Source organism: Gorilla gorilla, chromosome 1, assembly GCF_029281585.2.
Source record: "Gorilla gorilla gorilla isolate KB3781 chromosome 1, NHGRI_mGorGor1-v2.1_pri, whole genome shotgun sequence".
In the NCBI taxonomy this organism is placed as follows: Eukaryota; Metazoa; Chordata; class Mammalia; order Primates; family Hominidae; genus Gorilla; species Gorilla gorilla.
In genome coordinates this window covers 154,208,709-154,231,400 of record NC_073224.2, presented here as the reverse complement: position 1 = coordinate 154,231,400, position 22,692 = coordinate 154,208,709, and the positions used below count along the sequence as shown (strand labels likewise).

Sequence of the window (22,692 nt, the reverse complement as noted above, 5' to 3'; positions counted from 1 at the left end):
TAGGAAAAGCTTGATAACATTTGATTTTGCAATGATTTCTTGGAATGATACCAAGAACACAGTCAACAAGAGAACAAAGTAGATAAATTAGACTATATCAGAAAAAAAAAAAACTTCTGTGCATCAAGGGACACTATAAAGAGAGTGAAAAGGCAACCCAAGGGATGGAAAAAAATAACTGCAAATTGTCTTTCTGGTAAAGGATTAATATCTAGAATATTTAAAGAGCTTCTACAACTTACTAACAACCAAAAAAAAAAAAAAAAAAAGCAACCCAATTCAAAAAATGGGCAAATAACTTGAATAGACATTTCTCTAAAGGAGAGGCTAGGCACAGTGGCTCACGCCTGTAATCCCAGTACTTTGGGAGGCCGAGGTAGGCAGATCACTTGAGGTCAGGAGTTCGAGACCAGCCTGGCCAACATGGTGAAATCCCAGCTCTACTAAAAATACAAAATTAGCCAGGCGTGGTGGAGGGCACCTGTAATCCCAGCTACTTGGGAGGCTGAGGCAGGAGAATCACTTGAACCTGGGAGGCAGAGGTTGCCATGAGCCGAGATCGCACCACTGCACTCCAGCTTGGGCAACACAGCAAGAGTCTGTCTCAAAAAAAAAAAAAATACAAATGTCTAATAAACACATGAAAATATGCTCACCACCACAAATCGTTAGGAAAATGCATGTGAAAACCACAATGAGATACCGCTTCACAACCATTAGGATGGCTGTTATAGAAAAAATAAACCAGAAAATAACAAGTGTTGGTGAGGATGTGGAGAAACTGGAATCTTGTGCACTGCTGGTGGTAATGTAAAGTGTGTGGCAGCTATGGAAAACAGTATGGCAGTTTCTCAAAATTTAGACATAGAATTACTACATGATACAACAGTTTCATTTCTAGGTATATACCCAAATGAATTGAAAGTGAAGACTCCAACAGATATTTGTACAGCAATGTTTATAGCAGCATTATTCACAATAGCCAAAAGGTAGAAGCAACGTAAGTGTCCATTTGGATAAACAAAATCTGGTATATGTACTACATGGACTATTATTCAGCTTTGAAAATAAATAAAATTCGAATATACGCTTACAACAGAGATGAACCCTGAAGATATTACGTTAAGTGAAATAAGCCAGTCACAAAAAGACAAATATTGTATGACTTAACTTATATGAGGTACCTAGAGTAGTCAAATTCATAGAGACACAAAGTAGAATGGTGGTTGCCGGGGCTGGGTAAAGGGAGGAATTGAGAGTTATTACTTAATGGGTACAGAGTTTCAGTTTTGGAAGACAAAAAAAGTTCTAGGCATGGGTAGTAATGGTTGCACAACAATGTGAATGTACTTAATACCACTGAACTCTACACTTAAAAACAGTTAAAATGGCAAAATTTTGTTATGTATATCTTGCCAACATTAAAAATAACAAGTAAATATGCTCATTATCCCTTAGACCAAACTATCCTACTTCTGGCAATTTGTCCCCTAGATATTCTACAAAATGATATGTATATGGACAGGACATTTGTACTATGTGTAATTAAAAAAACTGAAAAAAAGATGCTCACCAACAAAGGGCAAGATGAATAAATCACAGGATATTCTTAGTTGGCATCACTATGATTTTCTGTGTGTGGCAGTAAATAATACAACGACTATTAGTAGATTAGTAGTGTAGAGTTTGATGCTTTAATCATGCTAAGGTACCAGCAATTTTAAACACCATCAGTGCAGGCGACAACTCAATAAAAAGGCATTTTTTTCCCAACAGGTATTAGAAAGAAAAGAAATTTCATAACACTTGGCCACTCAAAAATTTTCTTGACAATCTCCATATTCCTAGAATCCCCAAGGTATTCACAAAGCCTAGCTCATGACTGGCACATAGCAGTCAATCAATCTGTTGAATTTATTGACTTTTTCCCCCACAGGCAGACTTTAAGAAAGGCAGGGTCAGAGAAATTGTATTAAGAGGATTTGCCTGGGAAGTCATTCAGTCACATCTAAGTGCCCACATCGAAGTATAAATCTCTCATTAGGTGCAGTGAGGGGATCAAATAAGGAAAAATAACTTCTTCCAGGCACTCTAGTTGGAGAGAACATATTCTTACATGGAAATCACTCAATATTTACAAAAACATGCATGTAAAATAGAAAACAGAGAATAAAGATTGATTATATGTTGTGACTAGTGAGTGTGAAATAATGAGGGGAATTAGACAGCAGGATTCATTATATTTTGGGAGAATGTAATCTTCATAATTCTCTCCAAATCATTCGAGTGAAGAGCAGATCTAGTCTGGGCACCTCAGTATTTTGAAGAGAAGCGTTATTTTTTCATATGTCTAAAGTTTCAAGATCACTGGATGGTGAAAATGCTGACCAAATAGGAACTCATTTCAGGTCACACCCCTCTTTATGATGGAAGTTTTTGCTGATTCTAGAGAACCAGTATATAATAGCAGCTGCCACTTCTTAATTCACCAATCCAGGTTCTACAGTTGACCTATTAATTGGAATACATCAGTTGGGAATTCTTTCTCTCATTTAATGATTTTTAACGATTGTTATTTCCATCATATACACCAAACACAGACACATATAGACACCCTGTTCTTCCCTTTATTCTACTAATCATTTCTGGTTAACTTTGACATCATATGGTATACTTCTGTGTTCATTTCTAAATACCTTACCATACACACTGAGGTCTGGTCATTACCCTATCCTCACATTCAAATTCACCATCAATACATATTCCTTTTCCTGAAACATTTCCTTTTAGCTATTCCACTTTAGAGAACTGAGCAAGTTACTTTAGTTTCATAGGTCTTATAAAGATGTGGCTGGACTGGATTAGAAGTTTTCATACTTATCTTGACCCACAGTAAGAAATACATTTTTACATCATGACAAAATTCACACAAACATACATATATTTAACCTTAAAAAGTTCTGTAAAACCATATTTATTCTTACTGATGATGATGTACTGATTTTTTTTAAATTGAGGTAAAATTTATATAACATAAAATTCACTATTTTAGTCATTTAAAAATATACAATTCAGTTCTCTTTAGTAGATTCACAACGTTGTTCAACCACTACCATGATCGAATTTCAGAGCATTTTAATCACCCAAAAAGAAACTCCATATCTATTAAGCAGTCCCTCCCCCATTTTTTTCTATTCTATTTCATTTGCTCTAAAAATAATCCTGAATGAGACTCACTAAATTGGTCCTATGATCCGCTGACCAATGAATCCCAACTCAAAGTCTGAAATAACTGCTTAATAATTACTGAGAGGACCTCTAGTTCTATGAGTCTATTTTTTTATAGACATTGTTTCTCTCCAAGTGAAATCTAGTTTAGAAGATTCCCACTAAAATTTCCTGAGATGTTGCCTTTTTTGTATTCATGCAAGCATGCACTCAACATTTATTAAGAGCTTAAATGGAAGGAGAATTTAAAAAGTAGTCTCTGTCTTCAGAGGGTTCACAACAGAAAAGACAAACATGAAAATAAATGAGTATGAACAAAGAAGGGGAAGTGATCAGTTCTATCTTGTAGTGTGATGAGGGAATGGAATTAAGAAAAGTTTCATGGAGGCTGACTTTAGAAAGAATGTGTAGGTGTCTTATTGTCATTTAGACGCCTAGTCTAGAAATCTTATCCTCAATGTTATTTTCCTACAACGGACTCTGCAAGTTCCAGGAAAACAGCATTATATATGGAAATCTGTTTTCATATTGGCCAAGAAGGAATACAGAAAGGAGGAAAAGGGAGAAAAGAAGGAAACAAAGAAACTAGCATTTATTGAGTAGTTATAATGTATTCAACACATGTATTTTCTTACTTAATCTTCCTGATTAATTTCTCGAAGTGTATACATATTTTAATCCACATTTTGCTCTGAGCAAAAACCTCTCATGTCTTACTCTATTTTGGCTGTGTAGGAACACATACATTTTCCAAGTGAGACAGGGATATGTGTCACACAGTTTGGCACTTAAATGTGAAAATTTCCACTAAACATTTCTTTAATTTGCCAATGACGTATGATCCTTTAGAACTTGAACTTGTTCTTTCTTGAGAAGGGAGCTACGATATATCAAAGTCATTATAATTTGGGAAGGCAATTAATGAGGGTACTTGTAATCCATGCATTGTGGGGATCCAGGAGGAAAGGAAGAATAAACAGGTGGAAAGTGATTTGAAGACTTGGAGAAAGACATTGTTTTTTGTTTGTTTGTTTGTTTGTTTGTTTGAGACAGAGTCTTGCTCTGCCAGGCTGGAGTGCGGTGGCATGATCTCAGCTCACTGCAACCTCTGCCTCCCGGGCTCAGGTGATTCTCTTGCCTCAGCCTCCTGAGTAGCTGGGATTACAGGCATGTGCCACCATGCCTGGGGTTTTGCCATGTTGGCCAGGCTGGTCTCAAACTCCTGACCTCAGGTAATACACCCACTTCGGCCTCCCAAAGTGCTGGGATTACAGGTACAAGCCACCATGCCCGGCCGAAAGACATTCTTATTGATGTCCACACAGGGAGAGTTTCCCTCCACGTTAGTCAGAAGGCCAGAAAGGGGAAGTGATTTTTTAAAATCACAGATAAATGGGTCTCTTGTTTTCAAGGGGATAGTCTTCCTTGTGGCACTTTGCCTGGAAGTTATTCCTTGCCCCAATGAAAAGCTGAGGGAAATGAAGAGTTCCTGATCTGCTGAGAGTAGACCACAGGAAACCACCACCTAGAACTAGCAGAGATCTAAATGACATCAGAGCAGCATGTGAAATAAGAAGGCTTAAATGGCATAGGACTGACTATTGTTTGGGATGGTGTAGCGAACAGTAGATCCATGTTAGGCAGAAAATGTGACCAAGGACCACTGTATTTGACCAGGAGGCTGGAGGAGTGGGGTGTGGGTGAGGTTGCGGATGGAGAGAGACCTTTCATAGGGAGCAGGAAGACAAACAGACTGCGGAATATGAGAGTGGATACAAAGCATAAGGAAAATCAAACTTAGAATATCAGAGGGCACGAGAATAGCAGAAGCAACATAAACATTGCCTCAGAGATAAGGGTAGCAAGTTTTGGGTCATAGTAGTTAGATAATAAGCAAACATAAGAGAAGTCTGATGGCTTCCAGAGTTACCAGCAACTGAGAAAGATTTGATTTACTTCATGTAAATCAAAGAAGTGGATAACCCTGGCTGGCAAAAAGAGAACATTTAAAAAAGGAGAGTGAAGATGTAGAATCAGGAAGAAATGGAGATAATTAGTTTTTCAAGTGCTTATTATGTATTATACAATGTGCTGCATGCTTTACTTCTTACTCAACACTTGAAACCACCCAAGAAAGCAGGAGATACCATCTCCATTTTATAAATAAGAAGTCTGAGGCTTGGATTTCATGTTTGTGTAGCTGGGCCAGCCCTGTATCAGGTTAGCAAAAAAGAACAGAGGTATCCAAAAGGGATACCTTTTAATAGAGAGTTAACAGAAGAATATTTAAAAAGTTAATATGACATACTAAGATAAAACAAAACAAAATCAAACCAAGCAAACTTACTCTTGGGCCTGGTGCTCCAGGTGGACCCTAGAACACAGCAAATTAAAAAAAATACACATTTATTTAGTAGACATCTTAAACCAGGCAAACATATAAGCATCAATGGTAAACAGATATAAATGAAAACCAACTCACTGGAGGCCCTGGTTGACCTCTTGGTCCTTGAGGACCCTGGAAGAAATGGAGACAAACACAAGACGTATATATTATACTTTTGGTTGGGTATAAGCAAGATAACTAATATTCAACCTCTGTAACTGCCTTTCGTGCCAGGCAAGTCATACAATTTAAAATTGTTTTAGTATTCTAAAGTTATATGCTGTGGTACTTAGCAATCATCCATATTCATAAACAAGCTGGATATTTATTTTCCTGTTTATCGATATTATTAGAAACTGAATTTACTCATTTTAATAAACTATTATAAATGTAACATTTTAAAATGTTAGTATTGTCTAAAGATGTTTTTCCTGTTATTTCTAACTACCATCCACCTAATCATCAAATATAGAAACTTCGGTGTTCTTAGACACATTAATTTCCTTTATCTACCTGTAAACTGGTTACTAACTCCTGTTGAGTTCACCTGAAAATCTCTCCAAAATAATACTTCTCCATTTTTATTGATAATTAAATGAATGAATGATGTTAAAATTAATTAGTATTAATTTAGAAATTAGAAAAGTGAAAAGGTGTATCGCAAAATGTCAAAAGTTATGTTGACATTTTTCAAAGGGAAGCAAGAGTAATTACTGTTAAAAATGCTCAAAGGCCCTGTATATCTGTTCAAAAGTAACTTAGATGTTCAGCTAAATGTTAAGACTATATTGACTCAACTCCAATTATGGTTAAAAGATGGCAAAGCAACACTTATCTTCAGCTAAGTTTTGGATAATGTTGACACCATGCTTGACTTAGTATTAAGCATCTTGTATTGCCAAAGCTGTTAATCCTAAATACACTGTGATAGCTAGAACAAACAATACATAGTAACTTGAAAAGATCAGAGTACTCCAACACTGTGCCTGCTAGACATGTCTCAGTTTATCTGGTTTATGATTACAGGTTTAAGCAGAGAATGTACAAAACTTGTACATAATTAAATGAATGAATGATGTTAAAATTAATACCAGTTAATTTTAATACTAGTCAAAATTAATACTAGTTAATACTAGTTAATTTTAACATCATCCATTCATTTAATTGTCAACCAATGCATATATCTCAGAAACTGCACGGTAGCTGACAGAAATGTCACATTGGAGATAGCCTTTTAAATATACAGAAGCTCGCTGATTCTCCTGCCTCAGCCTGCCGAGTGCCTGCGATTGCAGGCGCGCGCCGCCACGCCTGACTGGTTTTCGTATTTTTTTGGTGGAGACGGGGTTTCCCTGTGTTGGCCGGGCTGGTCTCCAGCTCCTAACCGCGAGTGATCGGCCAGCCTCCGCCTCCCGAGGTGCCGGGATTGCAGACGGAGTCTCGTTCACTCAGTGCTCAATGGTGCCCAGGCTGGAGTGCAGTGGCGTGATCTCGGCTTGCTACAACCTCCACCTCCCAGCCGCCTGCCTTGGCCTCCCAAAGTGCCCAGATTGCAGCCTCTGCCCGGCCGCCACCCCGTCTGGGAAGTGAGGAGTGTCTCCGCCTGGCCGCCCATCGTCTGGGATGTGAGGAGCCCCTCTGCCTGGCTGCCCAGTCTGGAAAGTGAGGAGCGTCTCTGCCCGGCCGCCATCCCATCTAGGAAGTGAGGAGCGCCTCCTCCCGGCCGCCATCACGTCTGGTAAGTGAGGAGCGTCTCTGCCTGGCCGCCCCGTCTGAGAAGTGAGGAGACCCTCCGCCCGGCAACCGCCCCATCTGAGAAGTGAGGAGCCCCTCTGCCCGGCAGCCGCCCCGTCCGAGAAGTGAGGAGCCCCTCCGCCCAGCAGCCACCCCATCTGGGAAGTGAGGAGCGTCTCCGCCCGGCAGCCACCTCGTCCGGGAGGGAGGTGGGGGGGTCAGCCCCCCGCCCGGCCAGCCGCCCCGTCCGGGAGGGAGGTGGGGGGGTCAGCCCCCCGCCCGGCCAGCCGCCCCGTCCGGGAGGGAGGTGGGGGGGTCAGCCCCCCGCCCGGCCAGCCGCCCCGTCCGGAAGGGAGGTGGGGGGGGTCAGCCCCCTGCCTGGCCAGCCGCCCCGTCTGGGAGGGAGGTAGGGGGGTTAGCCCCCCGCCTGGCCGGCCGCCCAGTCCGGGAGGTGAGGGGCGCCTCTGCCCGGCCGCCCCTACTGGGAAGTGAGGAGCCCCTCTGCCCGGCCAGCCGCCCCGTCCGGGAGGGAGGTGGGGGGGTCAGCCCACCGCCCAGCCAGCCGCCCTGTCCGGGAGGGAGGTGGGGGGTCAGCCCCCCGCCCGGCCAGCCGCCCCGTCCGGGAGGGAGGTGGGGGGTCAGTCCCCCGCCCGGCCAGCCACCCCGACTGGGAGGGAGGTGGGGGGTCAGCCCCCCGCCTGGCCAGCCGCCCCATCCGGGAGGTGAGGGGCGCCTCTGCCCGGCCGCCCCTACTGGGAAGTGAGGAGCCCCTCTGCCCGGCCAGCCGCCCCGTCCAGGAGGGAGGTGGGGGGGTCAGCCCCCTGCCCGGCCAGCCGCCCCGTCCGGGAGGTGAGGGGCGCCTCTGCCCGGCCGCCCCTACTGGGAAGTGAGGAGCCCCTCTGCCCGGCCACCACCCCGTCTGGGAGGTGTACCCAACAGCTCATTGAGAACGGGCCATGATGACAATGGCGGTTTTGTGGAATAGAAAGGGGGGAAAGGTGGGGAAAAGATTGAGAAATCGGATGGTTGCCGTGTCTGTGTAGAAAGAGGTAGACATGGGAGACTTTTCATTTTGTTCTGTACTAAGAAAAATTCTTCTGCCTTGGGATCCTGTTGATCTGTGACCCTACCCCCAACCCTGTGCTCTCTGAAACATGTGCTGTATCCACTCAGGTTTGAATGGATTAAGGGTGGTGCAAGATGTGCTTTGTTAAACAGATGCTTGAAGGCAGCATGCTCGTTAAGAGCCATCACCACTCCCTAATCTCAAGTACCCAGGGACACAAACACTGCGGAAGGCCGCAGGGTCCTCTGCCTAGGAAAACCAGAGAACTTTGTTCACTTGTTTATCTGCTGACCTTCCCTCCACTATTGTCCTGTAACCCTGCCAAATCCCCCTCTGCGAGAAACACCCAAGAATGATCAATAAAAAATAAAAAATAAAAATAAAAAAAAAGAAAAAAAATAAATAAATATACAGAAGCTCAAAGTGAAATTGGTTATGTCTGCTTCTCCATTTTGGATCAACAATGTAAAAATAATAAACAGTTGCAATAGTCCATTCCACTTAGCAAGTTTTTGACATTTGGAAAATATCACTGATGGTTCAGTACAAAATACATATCTTACCTTTGACTTCAAAAGAGGAATTTATCATAGAAAAATAAGAAACAATTTCTACTGCTGATTTTATAAAGTTCATTTCAGCTTATTATTCAGAACAAGTCAGATCACAAATATGATCAAACAAAATACTTCAAACCCACCAGGATAGGGCAGGGCAACCCCAATGTAACCACATAGAATAGGGAAAGTAGCCAAGTTAAAAAAATATGATTCCAACAATATAACATTTTATTAGTTCTTTTTTATTACTCTAGCTAATACACCATTAAGGTGAAGTGATTCACTGTCTATTCTATATAAAGCTGTTTATAGGCCAGGCACGGCGGTTCACACCTGTAATTCCAGTACTTTGGGAGGTCAAGGCCAGCGGATTGCCTGAGCTCAGGAGTTTGAGACCAGCCTGGGCAACATAGTGAAACCCCATCTCTACTAAAATACAAAAAAATTAGCCGGGTATGGTGGTGCGCTCCTGTAGTCCTAGCTACTCGGGAGGCTGAGGCACAAGAATTGTTTGAACCCGGGAGGCAGAGGTTGGAGTGAACCAAGATCACGCCACTGCACTCCAGCCTGGGTGACAGAGTGAGACTCTGTCTTCAAAAAATAAAATTAAGTAAGTAAAGTAGTTTATAACAACACTATGATTGTCTCTGTTAATTTTCTTTTACTTTCTTTTTTTTTTTTTTTTTTTTTTTGAGACGTAGTTTCGCTCTGTTTCCCAGGCTGGAGTGCAGTGGTGCGATCTCGGCTCACTGCAATCTCTGCCTCCCAGGTTCAAGTGATTCTCCTGCCTCAGCCTTCCGAGTAGCTGGGACTACAGGCGTGCGCCACCACTCCTGGCTAATTTTTTTGTATTTTTAGTAGACATGGGGTTTCACCATGTTGGCCAGGCTGGTCTCAAACTCCTGGCCTCAAGTGATCCACCTGCGTTGGCCTCCCAAAGTGCTGGGATTACAGGCATGAGCCATTGTGCCTGGCCATCTATGTTAATTTTCTAAAGGGGAACCAAATTACTCTGAATGGTTATGGTGGTTATTTGGCTATAGTAAAAACACTTCCTATGAAAACAAGATTCTCTATCCACTTTATCCCAGAATTTACATACGATCCTCCAAAAGTGACATATTTCATCAGTATACTTTAAAAATATGTGTAAGTGCATATCCTTAAACTTGAGTATGTTAGTCTTCCTTTTTGTAAATTCTTTTATTTCATTTCCTAATGTCATTTCCTTTATGTCATTTCCCTTATGTAAATGCAATCTTGATTTAGCTTCATGATCTTTATTTTAGGCTGGCTCAGTTGCACAGAGCTTCCTTTTCTCATTTATAAACTGAGGAGCTTCCATTGTAGGATGTTTAGCAGCATCCCTAGCTTCTACCCACTAGATGCCACTAACATCTGATTCTTTTCCCCCAATTGTCTCCTAGGGTAGTAGGGGGACAAATGGCTCCTGGTTGAGATTCATTGGTTTGAAAGGAGAATTTAGTAATATTAAATAAGATTAACTAGATAGTAATGTAATTAGAATGGAATGAGTGAGCATCACAAGTCATAGGGTGTGACTGCAAATAAGAACATAAACTCTTCAAGTTGTCATGCGGGTGATAGCTGGGCTACTCTTGATCTAGGTGGAGGATACACACACACACACACACACACACACACACCATATTCCTTACCAAGACCTCCTAACCCTCTTTTTTTGAGAGGCATTATAATTTATAGAAAAACACAATCACATAGGAATTGGGAATCTGGGCTCTGGTTTTGGCTTTGTAACTTAATTTGCTATATGGTCTTAAGTGAACTGCTGCACATTTGGACCTCAGATATCTAAATTGTAACATAATAGGTCTAGTGAAGATAATCTCCAAGGTTCACTTTAGAATTATGATTTTCAAGACTTTTATCAATTTTCTTCCTGATGTGTGTTTTTTTAATTTTTAAATTTTCTTTAAAGACGGGAGTCTTGCTATGCTACCCAAGCTGGCTTTGAACTCCTGGGCTCAAGCAATTCTTCTGCCTTAGCATCCCTGAGTAGCTGGTACCACAGGCATGTGCTTCTGCATGACCTACCTCATGTTTTTTATCTGGATAAAGAAGGTGTACACAAGCATACAGATTGGGAATTTAAAATTTACAGTCTGTGCAAATGTAGTGGTAAGTGTTCTTGAATTTAAAAAGTTTGATATTTTTTAATGAATGATTTATACTATTTATGAATTTTAAAAAGAAATACATACATATATATGCTTTAAATGCTTACTGTGTTAATATTTAGGACCTATTTCCCATATCCTAGTTTTTCCTTCTAATGCAGAAACCATCCTTCTCACTTTCAAATTGGAGGCAAATAAGACAACTGCTAATCAAGAACTGTGAAGACATATTAACTTAGAGATAATATTAGAGAAAATGTCAATGGGATGTTTCAATATTTTATGATTTCATTAAATAGTATATTATAAATATGAAGCAGCTGATCTGAAAATTCATGCTGAGATTGTTCTCTGTTTTTTTTTTATTATTTCTATAGCTGTAAGTTATATGATTCAAGTTGTGACATTTTGTCAAAATTATTTTCAGGTCAGGTATAGTGACTCATGCCTGTAATTCCGGGGCTTTGGGAGGCAGAGACCAGAAGAATCACTTGGGGACAGGGTTCGAGGCCAGCCTGGGCAACACTGGGAGACACTGTCTCTACCGAAAAAAAAAAAATCATTAAATAAATAAATAAATTAGCCAAGTGCAATGACACGCACCTGTAGTCCTAGCTATTTGAGAGGCTGAGGTGGGAGGATTGCTTGAGCCCAGGATTTCGAGGCTCCAGTGAGCTATGGCTGCACCACTGCATGCCAGCCTGGGTGACAGAGCAAGACTCTGTCAAGACAGAAAAAAAATCATTTGCCGATATCTGACACTAGGATATCATTTCTGCTATAAGTTAAAATTTTACTTAGAATTTTACTTAAGTTAAATTTTTACTAATTGTATCCCATTATTTCCAGCAGTCCTCTTTGCATTACTTACTCTAAAATTTACTCAATTGTGTTTTAAGTGTTTCGGGTCTCACAGAAAGTAGGAACTTTTGTAAACTTTCAGGATTTATTTGGCAGTAACACAACAGTTTTGAAGTAGAGGAAGAGTAGAGAATTCTACATGCTATCTGCTAGGTTTCCTTAGGATGCCATAAAACTCTGGCTCTGTTTAGAATATATATATATGAATAGGACTGGGTGCAGTGGCTCATGCCTCTAATCCCAGCACTTTGGGAGGCCGAGGCAGGCAGATCATCTGAGGCCAGGAGTTCAAGACTGGCCTGGGCAACATGGTGAAATCCCGTTTCTACAAAAAAATAGAAAAAAAATTAGCTGGGTGTGGTGCTGGACGCCTGTAATCCCAGCTACTCAGGAGGCTGAAGCACGGGAATCACTTGAACCAGAAGGTGGAGGTTGCAGTGAGCTGAGATCATGCCACTGCACTCCAGCCTGGGCAACAGAACAAGACTCTGTCTCAAAAAAAAAAAAAAAAAAAAAGAAAAAAGAAAAAGAAAATATATATGAATCATTTTAAAAACAGTCCATAGGCAGGCAGACCGGGAGCAAGTATAGAACAGAAAGAAAAATAACTCTTTCATAAATGGCCATACAGAATCAGCTCTCTCAGTGGTGGAAAGGACCTACTTGGGATCAATACTAGAGTTTACAATGTTAAATTACAGAAGACATGAAGTTTTCTAATCAAGAAACCCAAATTATAATAAAGGAGTTACTTTTCATGTGTTGTATAATGAGCTGTAAACTTATTTGCATTTTTTTAAAGTCACTGAATCATGCTTTGGTCATTTTTTTGGTTATATTTAGGTATAAAACTTGGTAAGGAGAGCACAGTTTAATAAATTCATAGTTTAATAAATTTTCCTCCATGGAAAATTTTAAAATAAGATTGAGGCCCAGCGTGATGGCTCACGCCTGTAATCCCAGAACTTTGGGAGGCTGAGGCAGGCAGATCACGAGGTCAGGAGATCAAACCATCCTGGCTAACACAGTGAAACCTCGTTTCTACTAAAAATACAAAAAATTAGCCAGATGTGGTAATGGGCGCCTGTAGTCCCAGCTACTCGGGAGGCCGAGGCAGGAGAATCGCTTGAACCCGGGAGGTGAAGCTTGCAGTGAGCCAAGATTGCGCCACTGCACTCCAGCCTGGGTGACAGAGTGAGACTCCGTCTCAAAAAATAATAATAATAATAATAAGATTGATAAACCAATTTGATAGATTGTTGTGATTCTGATCTTTGTGCAAAGACTTAAGTCTCTTATTTGTCTCAATACAATAGGTCTTAGCTAATAAAATCCATTCCAAAAATGCACCATTTACTAGCATTTTCTGAGAATGACCTCCGTGAATGTATTACATTCTGAAAGACAGTAACCAATTAGGCGTCTTTAGCCAGTCAATTATTTAAACTGCCTCCTTAAAGAAAACAAACTGGTAGAATGTACTGAAAAATTCCAATGAAAGTGTAAGAAATGTTACCAAGCTTTTCCATAAAACAAAGGAGAAAAGGTTTAACGGCACATTTTTATGGATTATGATAATTGCAGAATGATCTCCAGGAATTAAAAGATTAACTTTATAAAGCTCCTTAAATTATAATGGAATCAAAGGAAAAGAAGTGATTAAAAAGGTATTTAGTATCAGTTATCAGTTACTCAACAATAAAACAGAATAAACTCATAATTGTAATGTGCCAGTTAATCCTTTTTTTTTTTTTTTTTTTAACAGCATATTTAGTTGCCTACTCTAAATGCCACTGTGCCTATTTCCCATCTCCCTTGGGTACTGGAAGTTTGCACCTTATTTATGAAGAGAAGCATGATAACCCGCAGACTAAAAACTCTAAAAAGCATGTTAATTCAGGAAATGCTACTTTACCAGGCTAGAACTGGAAATAGTGTTTCACTTTTTAATTTTAGGGCATATTATTCATTTATCAACTATTACCTATTACATGGCAAGTTCTGTTCTAGACACTGATAACCTGTGTACCACACAAAGTTCCCTACTCTCATGAAGTTTACATTCTAGTGGAGGGGACAGGAAATAATTGCAATGAGTGCTATTACGAAGAAAACAAAACAAGACGCAGGTGAAAGAGAATGACCGGAAATGATGAGACAGAATGGTCTGAGAAGACTTCTTTAAGATGGTATTTGAGCAGAGACCTGAATATTGAGATAAAATTAGTCATTTGAAGAGTATATGAAAGAATTTCCTAGGTTAAAAAAAGGCATATTCCTAAGAATAGAAAGGAGGTTAGTGTAGGTGGCAGGTGGAAAATGGTACATCAGGACACTGGAGAGGCAAACAGGGGCCAGTTCATGTAGGGCATTGTAAATCAAGGCAAGGAAGCTTAGATTTTATTCTAAGTGCAAGAAAAAGTCATAGGGAGGTTTTTAAAGAGGAGAATGATATAATTTGATTTATTCTTTAATAATATCACTCTATTTGCTATGTAGAGAATAGATTGTAGTGGGAGAAAAGTGGAAGAAATGACAAGAAACCAGGAGTCCAGGAGGGATATCATGATCACCTGCACAAGGATGCCAGTGAGGAAGAATGAGAGATGGATTGAGAATAGGATTTACAGCTGACGGGAATTAATCTCTAAAGAACTCTTTATGTTCTATGGCTTTGTTAGTTCTTTTGTGGCGGGGGGCGGCTTATTTCTTTTTCTTTTATGTAGAATCACACATATTCAGATCTGGAAAGAACTTTATGGGTATCTCTTCTAATTCCCTACTCAGTGCAGGAATACCAGTCCAGTAACTTGGGGAGATGGTCAGTAGGCTTTGGTGAAAGGTAGTTATTACCTTGCAAAATGATCTTTTTGTGTAGTTTTCATTATTATATTAGACAGCTCATTATTACACGGAGCTGAAATTAGCCTCAGTATTCTATTAACTTTGTCACTAAGTTTTTATTGTGTTAATTATGTGTCCGGTGCTATAATAGACTGGGTACTAGGTGGTAACAACGATGGTAGGTAGGTACTAGGTGGTATCTAATATATCTCATGCCTTCATGGAGCTCACTTTCTCTCAGGGAGCTGAGCACAGAAACCAAAAGTACAATTCAATAAATAAGTCTTTTAAATTTTATCCTCTAGAGTTACTCATATTGTATCTATCCTCTCTTTTATAAGATAACCTTTCAAATATTTGAAGACAACTATTATGATCCAACACCTCAATTTTGTCTAATTCATTTACCAATAATTCATTAAATATTTATTGAATGCCAACTATACGAGAGGCACTGCCAGGTGTGAGGGACACAGCATTAAAACAAAAATCAACAGTTACAATGTGTGTGTCTTCAAGGCTACATTCTAGTGAGGAAAAATACAATAAACAACAACAAAAAACAAATAAATATGTACTATGTCAGTTGGTAGAGACACAGGTAGAAGGAATATAAGGCGTCTCAGGAAGGTGGGGGCACTGCTATTCACACAGGCTAGTCAGGATAAGAGGACATTTAAGTACAAAACTGAAGAACACGTGCCAGGCATTGTACTAGGTCCTGAGGGCTAGGTATTATGTCCAGGGGTGGGAGTAGGGTGGGGTCAAAACATTAGCATGCCTGCCCCGAGAAGTGTTCATTAAATCAAAATGTCAAGATCAGAAGGAGCTCTCTACCATACATAAAGGGTATGGTAGAGAAATAACAGGTACAAAAGCCAGGAAGTGCGACGAGAGAAGAAAGAACAAGGAGAGGGATATAATCAGGCTGCAGAATCTGGTAGAGGCTAACCATCCCAGATATTTCAACTGGTCCTACCAGGACATAGGTTCCCCCAGATCCTTCCCCTTCTCTGAATGTGCTTTAATGTTGTCCATGTTTTCTTTGGGGATAGCATGACTGGTACCACTACCTGCTTTATACTGCATGCCATATTTCTATCACTACAACCTAAGATGGCAGTCTTAATCTATTGCATTTGTAATCCATCACAGAGCCACTCAATTTTTTTTTCATGTGAAATGCTTGTGACATTGCCGTAGGTACTTCAGGCTTCCTAATCCTGATGGAAACTATGTCCCAGCCACAGTACTTGGAGAGGATACTGGGGAGGCATGCAGAGCCACACTGATATGGAACATGGGCTAATTCCAAGCCTCCCTGCTTTTCCCTTCCCTCTTTCAGTCTTCCTTGGAAATATAGCTTCACTGTGTACATATGCTCTTGCTTCCTGTTACAATAAATCTGCTGAGAAAAGGTGAGGATCACATTTCTACAAATTGAACACATCGATTTAAATATCCTTTTGTGATTCTTAGGCTATCTGAAATAACATAATTTCTCCTTTTTAGCTAGTTAATATAACTGTAACTTAATTATTCTGAGTCTCAAGCATACCCTAAGATGAAAAAAAAAGTCTCAGCTGTCACTATGTAATCTCATTACCTTCTAATCAAGACTTTACTGCTATATTTAAGTTTATTCTCATGGGCCTTACGTACTTGGTTTCAATCTCCCTCATTTTATTCCATGTCTGTCCTCTGTTTATGGTGCTGCTTTAATAAGTTTGGCATGGATCACATGCTAAGTGAGTAGATGTTAGCTTCTCTTGCAATTAAAAAAAACAAAAAAATGGGTAATCATGTGAGATGAATACGTTAATTTGCTAAAAAAATTACTTATAATCAAATTACTTGCTTATAAATAACCTTTTTACTATCTATATGTATCCTATAACATCATGTTAAATCTATACAATAAAAAACTTATTAAAAAATAAGCTTAGCATGATCTCTGCTGAAGAAGTGGCCCCTTTACAACACATCTTCTTTAGCATGGAAGAATTGGCATCCTAGAAATGAGGGAAGTAGGGCCAGTATAAGCTACTTTGGTCACAAAAGTGCTGTGTACCTTTTGCCCATCCTCTCATCATTGTCTCTAACTGGCTGATATGCAACTAATGATTTGCCTCTGCATTGCAGATCTCTTTGGTGCTGACTGGACATAGTGGGTATATGCCTAAAGCGAGTTGGCAGTCCCTTTGTTCTGCCACTGGTGAAGAAAACCCATATCCCATCTCCTGATGCCTGGCAAGGCAAATAATCCATTTCACACAGTGATCCGGGAAGAAGTGATTGGCGGGTTCTTAAACATCTTTAGGGTTTATCAGATTTCACTGCAATCTACCACATAGGGTTTTTAAATTATTATTATTATACTTTAAGTTCTGGGTTACATGTGCAGAACGTGCAGGTTTGTTACATAGGTATATACGTGCCATGGTGGTTTGCTGCACCTATCAACCCATCACCTACATTAGGTATTTCTCCTAATGTTATCCCTCACCTAGCCTCCGACCCCCGACAGGCCCCGGTGTGTGATGTTCCTCTCCCTGTGTCCATGTGTTCTCATTTTTCAACTCCCAATTATGAGTGAGAACATGTGGTGTTTGGTTTTCTGATCTTGTGATAGTTTGCTGAGAATGATGGTTTCCAGCTTCATCCATGTCCCTGCAAAGGACATGAACTCATCCTTTTTTATGGCTGCATAGTATTCCATGGTGTATATGTGCCACATTTTCTTAATCCAGTCTACTACTGATGGACATTTGGGTTGGTTCCCAGTATTTGCTATTGTGAATAGTGCCGCAATAAACATACGTGTGCATATGTCTTTATTGTAGAATGATTTATAATCCTTTGGGTATATGCCCAGTAATGGGATTGCTGGGTCAAATGGTATTTCTAGTTCTAGATCCTTGAGGAATCGCCACACTGTCTTCCACAATGGTTGAACTAATTTACACTCCCTCCAACAGTGTAAAAGCGTTCCTATTTCTCCACAACCTCTCCAGCATCTGTTCTTGCCTGACTTTTTAATGATCGCCATTCTAACTGGTGTGAGATGGTATCTCATTGTGGTTTTGATTTGCATTTCTCTAATGACCAGTGATGATGAGCATTTTTTCATATGTCTGTTGGCTGCATAAATGTCTTCTTTTGAGAAGGGTCTGTTCATATCCTTTGCCCATTTTTTGATGGGGTTGTTTTTTCTTATAAATTTGTTTAAGTTCTTTGTAGATTCTGCATATTAGCCCTTTGTCAGATGGATAGACTGCAAAAATTTTCTACCATTCTGTAGGTTGCCTATTCACTCTGATGATAGTTTCTTTTGCTGTGCAGAAGCTCTTTAGTTTAATTAGATCCCATTTGTCAATTTTGGCTTTTGTTGTCATTGCTTTTGGTGTTTCAGAGATGAAGTCTTTGCCCATGCCTATGTCCTGAATGGTATTGCCCAGGTTTTCTTCTAGGATTTTTATGGTCCTAGGTCTTACATTTAAGTCTTTGATCCATCTTGAGTGGATTTTTGTATAAGGTGTAAGGAAGGGGTCCAGTTTCAGTTTTCTGCATATGGCAAGCCAGTTTTCTCAACACCATTTATTAAATAGGGAATCTTTTCTCCATTGCTTGTGTGTGTCAGGTTTGTCAAAGATCAGATGGTGGTAGATGTGTGGTGTTATTTCTGAGGCCTCCGTTCTGTTCCATTGGTCTATATATCTGTTTTGGTAACAGTACCATGCTGTGTTGGTTACTACAGTCTTGTAGTAAAGTTTGAAGTCAGGTAGCGTGATGACTCCAGCTTTATTCTTCTTGCCCAGGATTGTCTTGGCTATGTGGGCTCTTTTTTGGTTGCATATGAAGTTTGAAGTAGTTTTTTCCAATTCTGTGAAGTAAGTCATTGGTAGCTTGAAGGGGATAGCATTGAATCTATAAATTACTTTAGGTAGTATGGCCATTTTGACGATATTGATTCTTCCTATTCATGAGCATGGAATGTTTTTCCATTTGTTTGTGTCCTCTCTTATTTCCTTGAGTAGTGGTTTGTAGTTCTCCTTGAAGAGGTCCTTCACATTCCTTGTAAGTTGGATTCCTAGGTATTTTATTCTCTTAGTAGCTATTGTGAATGGGAGTTCACTCATGATTTGGCTCTCTATTTGTCTGTTATTGGTGTATAGGAATGCTTGTGATTTTTGCACAATGATTTTGTATCCTGAGACTTTGCTGAAGTTGCTTATCAGCTTAAGGAGATTTGGGGCTGAGACGATGGGGTTTTCTAAATATATAATCATGTCATCTGCTAATGGAGACAATTTGACTTCCTCTCTTCTATTTGAATACCCTTTATTTCTTTCTCTTGCCTGATTTCCCTGGCCAGAACTTCCAACACCATGTTGACTAGGAGTGGTGAGAGAGGGTATCCTTGTCTTGTGGCAGTTTTCAAAGGGAATGCTTCCAGTTTTTGCCTATTCAGTATGATATTGGCTGTGGGTTTGTCATAAATAGCTCTTATTATGTTGAGATATGTTCCACTGATATCTGGTTTACTGAGAGTTTTGGCATGAAAGGCTGTTGAATTTTGTCGAAGGCATTTTCTGCATCTATTGAGATAATCATGTGGTTTTTGTTGTTGTTTCTGTTTATGTGACGGATTATGCTTATTAATTTGCGTATATTGAACGAGCCTTGCATCCCAGGAATGAAGGCGACTTGATCGTGGTGGGTAAACTTTTTGATATACTGCTGGATTTGGTTTGCCAGTATTTTATTGAGGATTTTTGCATTGATGTTCATCAGGGATATTGGCCTAAAATTCTCTTTTTTTGTTGTGTCTCTGCCGGGCTTTAGTATCAGGATGATGCTGGCCTCATAAAATGAGTTAGGGAGGATTTCTTCGTTTTCTATTGATCGGAATAGTTTCAGAAGAAATGGTACCAGCTCCTCCTTGTACCTCTAGTAGAATTCGGCTGTGAATATGTTTGGTCCTGGACTTTTTTTTGGTTGGTAGGCTATTAATTATTGCCTCAATTTCAGAGCTTGTTATTAGTCTATTCAGAGATTCAACTTCTTCCTGGTTTAGTCTTGAGAGGGGGTATGTGTCCAGGAATTTATCCATTTCTTTTAGATTTTCTAGTTTATTTGCATAGAGGTGCTTATACTATTCTCTGATGGTAGTTTGTATTTCTGTGGGATCGGTGGTGATATTCCCTTTATCATTTTTTATTGCATCTGTTTGATTCTTCTCTCTTTTCTTCTTTATTAGTCTTGCTAGCGGTCTATCAATTTTGTTGATTGCTTCAAAATACCAGCTTCTGGATTCATTGATTTCTTGAAGGGTTTTTTGGTGTCTCTATCTCTTTCAGTTCTGCTCTGATCTTAGTTATTTCTTGCCTTCTGCTAGCTTTTGAATATGTTTGCTCTTGCTTCTCTAGTTCTTTTAATTGTGATGTTAGGGTGTCGATTTTAGATCTTTCCTGCTTTCTCCTGTGGGCATTTAGTGCTATAAATTTCCCTCTATACACTGCTTTAAATGTATCCCAGAGATTCTGGTACATTGTGTCTTTGTTCTCATTGGTTTCAAAGAACATCTTTATTTCTGCCTTTATTTCGTTATGTACCCAGTAGTCATTCAGAAGCAGGTTGTTCAGTTTCCATGTAGTTGTGCAGTTTTGAGTGAGATTCTTAACCCTGAGTTCTATTTTGATTGCAGTGTTGTCCAAGAGACAGTTTGTTGTGATTTCTGTTCTTTTCCATTCGCTGAGGAGTGTTTCACTTCCAATTATGTGGTCAATTTTAGAATAAGTGGGATGTGGTGCTGAGAAGAATGTATATTCTGTTGATTTGGGGTGGAGAGTTCTGCAGATGTCTATTAGGTCCGCTTGGTCCAGAGCTGAGTTCAAGTCCTGGATATCCTTGTTAATTTTCTGTCTCATTGATCTGTCTAATATTGACAGTGGGGTGTTAAAGTCTCCCATTATTATTGTGTGAGTCTAAGTCTCTTTTACCACATCAGTTAATTCTACTTCCTGACAACCACAATTTTATTTTTATTCTACAAGTATCAGAGACATAATAATGAATAACTCTAACAGGGTCCTTGCTTTCATGGAGCTTATAGCCTAGTGTCAGGGTTACTATAATCACAAATTTAGTTAAACTTACAGTTTCACCTCTAAAGCCCTTTTCACCTCTGGGTCCCTAAAAGAAAAAAAAAAAAAGATGTTAGTTCAGTGTTATTGATAGTTACATATTAAATGTAGCTGAGGTAATTATATGTAGAAACATAACAATTTATATTTTTGCTTTTTCTATGTAGTAAGACCTGTTTTGTTAAATTGTATAAGTCCTAGTGTTCTTTTCCTAAATAAAGCAAAGCAAACAAAAAACCCTTAGTGATTCATGTTGTCTGCTTTGCTGTTCCTAGTTCTAACCTTAAGGTGAGACTGAGATAACTACTTATTCATTCAATTAAGTCATAACAGCTTATCTGACAATCATATACAAAGCAATTTAAAAAGGAAATTCTAAATTCAGGTTAAATTCTTCTAATAATTGTTTTTCTTAACTTTTGAAAACCCTGTTTCTGGGATGGTTTCCCTTCTCTTTCTTGCAAATTTTGATATGTTGTATACGTTTCCGTGCAGTTCAAAATATTTTCTAATTTTCTTGGAGACTTGCTCTTTGATCCATGGATTATTTAGAAGTGTGTGATTTAATTTTCAAGTGTTTGGAGATTTTCCTATTATCTTTCTGTTATTGATTTCTAGTTTAATTCCATTGGCAAGAGAATATAGCTTCTATGACCTCAGTTCTTTTACATTTAGTAAAATTTGTTTTATGGCCCATAATATCTTCTATTTTGGTGAACGTTCCATATGCACTTGAAACGAATGTAGTTTGCTGTTGCTGGGTGGACCTACTGCTTTTAAAATGTGTTAATATTTTCCTGTTCATCCTTTTGAAAATTTTATATGTATATATGTAAAAAATGAGATAATACTATTCATCTTTTCTGTAACCTGAATTTACACCTTCATAAATATAATATGAATGCTCTTCCATGTCAATATACATTCTTTTAGATAATTAAAATATTTAATAATCTTACCTAGTATTTAATATACTATGATAATATTTTAAATTTGCTATTATTAGACTTTTTGCTAATTTTTGTCATTGTTAGCAGTGTTGTGAGAGATACCCTTACAGTCTAAAATTTTTGTTAAAGACTGTCTTCCAGAAAGTTAGTTTGAAATTACATACACACCTGCAAAAATGGAAGTGTATATTTCTTCTGATCTATGTCATGTTCTTTGTTAATTTGCAAGCTAAGAATACTATCTTATCATTTATTCACCATTTATATTACTTCCGTGTGTCTCATCTTGTCTCAATTCATTTTAAACCAGGGCATTAACTTAAAAAAAACTTATTTATTTATTTATTTTTTTTGAGGAGTCTCGCTCTGTCACCAGGCTGGAGTGCAGTGGCATGATCTCAGCTCACTACAACCTCTACCTCCTGGGTTCAAGCGATTCTCCTGCCCCAGCCTCCTGAGTAGCTGGGACTACAGGAGCATACCACTAAGCCCAGATAATTTTTGTATTTTCAGTAGAGATGGCGTTTCACCATGTTGGCCAGGATGATCTCAATCTCCTGACCTCGTGATCCACCCGCCTCAGCCTCCCAAAGTGCTGAGATTACAGGAGTGAGTCACTGCGCCTGGACCCTGATTTTTAAGATATCTACACAGCACTTTAAAAAATTATATACACCCTTTTCCACACCCTACCCAGTATTAACAACCTGGTATGTATGTTTTCATACCTTTTTCAAATCAAATATTGACAAATACAT

General features: G+C 39.3%; 1 protein-coding gene across 2 annotated transcripts in view; it reads right to left on the bottom strand.

Annotated features, from left to right (window-relative positions):
* COL24A1 (collagen type XXIV alpha 1 chain) overlaps positions 1-22,692 on the bottom strand; it is a 417,618-nt gene that overhangs the window by 20,530 nt on the left and 374,396 nt on the right. For both annotated transcript variants that reach the window (XM_063697321.1, XM_019023728.4), the window contains 3 exons: positions 20,998-21,033; positions 5,711-5,746; positions 5,576-5,602 (listed from right to left, as the gene is read on the bottom strand). In XM_063697321.1, the coding sequence (XP_063553391.1) occupies positions 5,576-5,602; positions 5,711-5,746; positions 20,998-21,033 (99 nt within the window). The remainder of the gene's footprint in view (positions 1-5,575; positions 5,603-5,710; positions 5,747-20,997; positions 21,034-22,692) is intronic.